At 41.9% G+C, this 4,248-nt stretch overlaps 1 protein-coding gene across 2 annotated transcripts; it reads right to left on the bottom strand.

Annotated features, from left to right (window-relative positions):
* Positions 1–1,312: 1,312 nt before the first annotated feature.
* Positions 1,313–3,874, bottom strand: LOC147630341 (S-adenosylmethionine synthase 2-like). Of its 2 annotated transcripts, none has more exons than XM_086810200.1 (2): positions 3,835–3,874; positions 1,313–2,713 (listed from the first exon to the last, which is right to left on the bottom strand). In XM_086810200.1, exon 2 carries the CDS (start codon positions 2,685–2,687, stop codon positions 1,521–1,523), a length of 1,167 nt encoding a protein of 388 aa, XP_086666326.1. In that variant the 5' UTR covers positions 2,688–2,713; positions 3,835–3,874; the 3' UTR covers positions 1,313–1,520. The 2 variants fall into 2 exon arrangements, with proteins under 2 accessions (XP_086666326.1, XP_086666325.1); XM_086810199.1 differs by having other exon boundaries at positions 3,806–3,835.
* Between the last annotated feature and the right edge of the window lie 374 nt (positions 3,875–4,248).

The following is a 4,248-nucleotide window of genomic DNA, read 5'->3' as shown; positions in this document are numbered from 1 at the left end:
ATAAAAAAACACAATTTTAACTAATTAAATTATAATTTTAACTGATTAAATTTAGATTAAATTTTAATGGGGAGGTGTGCTCACTCTTAAATTATTGCATCTTAAATATGTAATCTATCTGCTTCACTTTCCTGTACCATCTCTTGGTCTTTGGTCCAAACTTAGCCTGGTTGGCACCAGACCTACAGTCAAATTTTGGTCTAAGAAAGGGGATGTTTTGGAAAAACAGGCACCTCGAGGATGTACCTAAAGCCATGGTTGAGACCTACATTAAGCTTGGACAGCAAATATCCTGGAAAAAATCTTATTTTGTATTTGAGGATGATAGATAGGCTCTGATCTGCAATTTACTAATTGGGGTTTGAATGATGTGTAAGCTGCTGTAATGATGATAAGTTGTAAAGCTTTTTGATAAATACATATATACATATTGGTCCCCAAAAAAAATTAGTGCATCTTACAGATAATGTCTTATGCCTTTTTTTACAATAAGAGAGAGAAAGAGAGACATCTACACATTGAAGTTTTCATCATGACCTTTCATGAAGCTCACCTTTTAAGGAGGCCCCTTATTTTTCTCTCAAGAAAATCATTAGGTAAGAAGGGATAGCTCTCCTTTCAAAAATTGAAAGAACAGGAGATTGAGAAAATGCTTGGCCATCTCCCTTGAATCTCTTCCCTTTCTCCCTTGGCCATCTCCCTCCTCTTCTTTGCCCACATGGAAAGGGAATACCTTGTTTTTAATAAGAGTATAGATATCTTGTAACAAAGAAATCTTCGCCCTTCTTTAAAGGAGTGAATTTGGTATGTTGGGTATGACTCCCAATGACTTTAGCTCATTACTTACTCCCATATTCGTCAGAAACCAAACGCTTAAGAATGAATGCTCTATATAAATTGACACCCTAAACAGCTAGCTTTGATAACAATATCCTTGAAAGGCACCCCCCCCCCTATTTACTTCTTAGTTCAAGGAATGGCTAGGTTCAAGGCATCATTGTTTCTCGTCAATGCAATAATCCAGTTACATACTCCTTGAGCCACAGGCAGTGTCTTTGTCTTGGTAACAGTTAAGCAGAGTTCTACGAGGTCAAGAAGCAATGTCAGCCATGAAATAAGAAATTGCGTGTTCAATAACTGGTTTGGCCCTCATGGAAATGCCAGTTAGGGCTGCAGTTAGCTTGTTGATACTCACATCAAAGTCCACTTCCATTTTTATTAGCAGTCTTCATGTGACAAAAACATTCAACTCTATAGATATCCCTTAAAACAATAGCTGATTTCCAGAGCCAAATTTAAGTGACAGCCAATCTGAGAAGTCTCAAGTCCTTACTATATATTTTCTTTAAAATGATAAGTTGATACAAGCTTAAAAGTCTGGGTTACAGGACTTTGATGTAGAGAATATCCAATAACTACCATCTCAAAGCATCCTGTCAATGATCAGGCCTGCACTTTCTAATGCTTCAAGGGCTTCACAGTCTCCCATGTAGAGTCCGGGTCATCACAGCCTGCACTTTCTAGTGCTTCAAGGGCTTCACAATCTCCCATGTGAAGTCCGGGTCATCACGGCCAAAGTGGCCATAGGCTGCAGTCTTCTGGTAGCGTTTGCCACCTCCCCTCCTCAGGTCAAGGTTGATTGCAATCATGCCTGGGCGAAAATCAAAGTTTTTCTTGATAATTTCCAAAATTTCTGCATCAGGAATTTTTCCGGTCTTGTAGGTGTCCACAAAAACAGAAAGAGGCTCTGGCACACCAATGGCATAAGACACCTGTACAATGCAGCGCCGGGCAAGCCCAGATGCAACGACACTTTTGGCAGCTTGCCTCACAATGTAAGCTCCACTACGGTCCACTTTGGTGGGATCCTTGCCAGAGAAAGCACCACCGCCATGAGCCCCCCAACCACCATAAGTGTCAATGATGATCTTCCTTCCAGTAAGACCTGCATCTCCGTGAGGACCACCTATCACAAAACGCCCAGAGGGGTTAAGATGGAAAATGGTCTTCTCATCCAAGTACTTCTCTGGTATCACTGGCTTGATAACATGCTCCTTCAAATCAGCAGCAATCTCATCATTGGTGACTGTCTCATCATGCTGGGTTGAGATGAGCACTGTATGCACTCGGATAGGAACCCTGGCACCACCTTCATTTCTATACTCAACTGTGACTTGAGTTTTGCCATCTGGGCGTAGCCAGGCACATGTTCCATTCTTCCTGACTTCAGTCAGCTTGGCTCCAAGCTTAGTGGCCAGCACATGGCTCAGAGGCATAAGCTCTTCCGTTTCATCAGTGGCATAGCCAAACATGAGACCTTGATCACCTGCACCGATTTCTTCAGGCTTTTTGGTAAAGTGTCCATGGACACCCTGTGCAATGTCTGGACTCTGTTGCTCAATGTTTACCAGCACCTTGCAGTTGTCAGCATCAAGGCCTACTTCATCAGAGACAAACCCGATCTCCCTGCAAGTGTCCCTCACAATCTTCTCATAGTCCACCTTGGCCTTGGTGGTGATCTCACCAAAAATCATGACCATGTTTGTCTTGGTGCAGGACTCGCATGCCACCTTACTCTCAGGGTCTTGCTCCAAGCAGGCATCTAGCACTGCATCAGACACCTGATCACAGAGTTTGTCAGGGTGCCCTTCATTCACAGACTCAGAAGTGAAAAGAAACGTCTCCATTCCAGGACCTGTGATGAATTTAAACCCTGTTAAAACAAAAACCACGTCATGTAACTTAGAAGTGATACCATTGATGCAACATATGAACAAGATATTATTTAGCGCACAGTAATGACAGACAAGTAGCCAAGTTAAATATCGAAATTTACAAAAACAAGGCCCTTGGTGTAGTGGAGATCAAATCTATCTCAAACAAAGCAGATTATGCACACTTAACACATCTCAGAAATAATACTGCAACCTTGGTCATTCAAATCCTGACTCAAACATGGAAGATTTCAAAATGGCACCACAATATTTCTGCATCTCAATTCTGGATGCACTGATATGGATCCAAAAGCTGAATAGCTGTTAAAATTGTTGAACAAATGTACCCAACAATGGAAGCTAGACTGTACAAATGCGAGAAACGTAAGTGACTATCTGTATGTAAAGTGCAGGGAGGAAATGCAAAAAACAGATCACAATTCCTTCAGAAAGAACCCCTGGAATGTCAAAATAGATGCAAATGTGAGACATGGACAACAAACTTTACAGCAGCCTCAATACACAAGATGGGGAGAAAGCCCTAATTTCCCCTGCACGTCCAATTATTCATTCCATTAGCAAGTCGCATCCTCAATATTTCCCAGACCACTGCTTGAACTACAGAATGCAGTTGAAAAATAGAACACAGATCCACCACAGAAATACCGATGGAGAGGCACATGCAAAACAAGACCTCGTAGCAAACCCAGAAGCTCAATAACAATAAAAAATTGCAGACGCTGGGAGATCTAGCTGCGCAACATACAAAAGCCCAAGCAAAATAAGAAACCCTGAAAGCCTTACTAAAGCTTCAAGGATTAAATATAGACACGATCAAAGATCCCAGAAAACGTAGATCCATGCGATGGAAAAACCTTAAAGCCTGTATAAACCTCGGAAAAAAAAAAAGACAGACAGTGCAACGATGATGAGAATGCAAAGACCCAGAAGCCACAGAAACCTTGATTAGGGAAGAAATGCTGCTGCAAGAACCCTAGAAAACAAAGCGCCTTACTGAAAGGAAACCCTAGAGGCCTTGAAAACAATGCAGAGAAAAAGCAGAAAACCTAGGGCTTTGTTGAGGTTAGAACCTGCAGAAACCCTAGAAAACGTGGCGTACCTGGAAGACGCTCTGCAGAGAGGCAACAACCAAGACCGGAATTTATAGCATCGCACGGCTCATATTTCTCTCGCGCATCCGACCGTTCAGAGGATCGTGATGAAATTTGATTTGAAAAAAAGACAAATTTTGTGTTCAAGGTCAAGGTATCTTGGTAAAGCAAGGCACAAAGGGTGGCTAAACCTAGACACCAAGCACTCTAAGGTTTCACTCTTGAAGTCCAAGGCAAGGGTTGAAAATATATTTTAGCCTATCTTCTATTACACCCCTACTTTAGGAGAATTTTCACACCTACAATTGAAAAAACCCGTTGAAAATTCTAATTGGCCTTGAAATTAATAGCTAAGAATTTGCTCGTGGTGGGCTAGGCCACGACACTCCAGTGGTGGGCTAGGCAACGAAACTCAGGCACAC

This window comes from Cibotium barometz, chromosome 16 (assembly GCF_041138505.1).
Source record: "Cibotium barometz isolate CiBa-2024 chromosome 16, ASM4113850v1, whole genome shotgun sequence".
Classification (NCBI taxonomy): Eukaryota; Viridiplantae; Streptophyta; class Polypodiopsida; order Cyatheales; family Cibotiaceae; genus Cibotium; species Cibotium barometz.
This window is presented reverse-complemented; position numbering and strand designations above follow the sequence as displayed.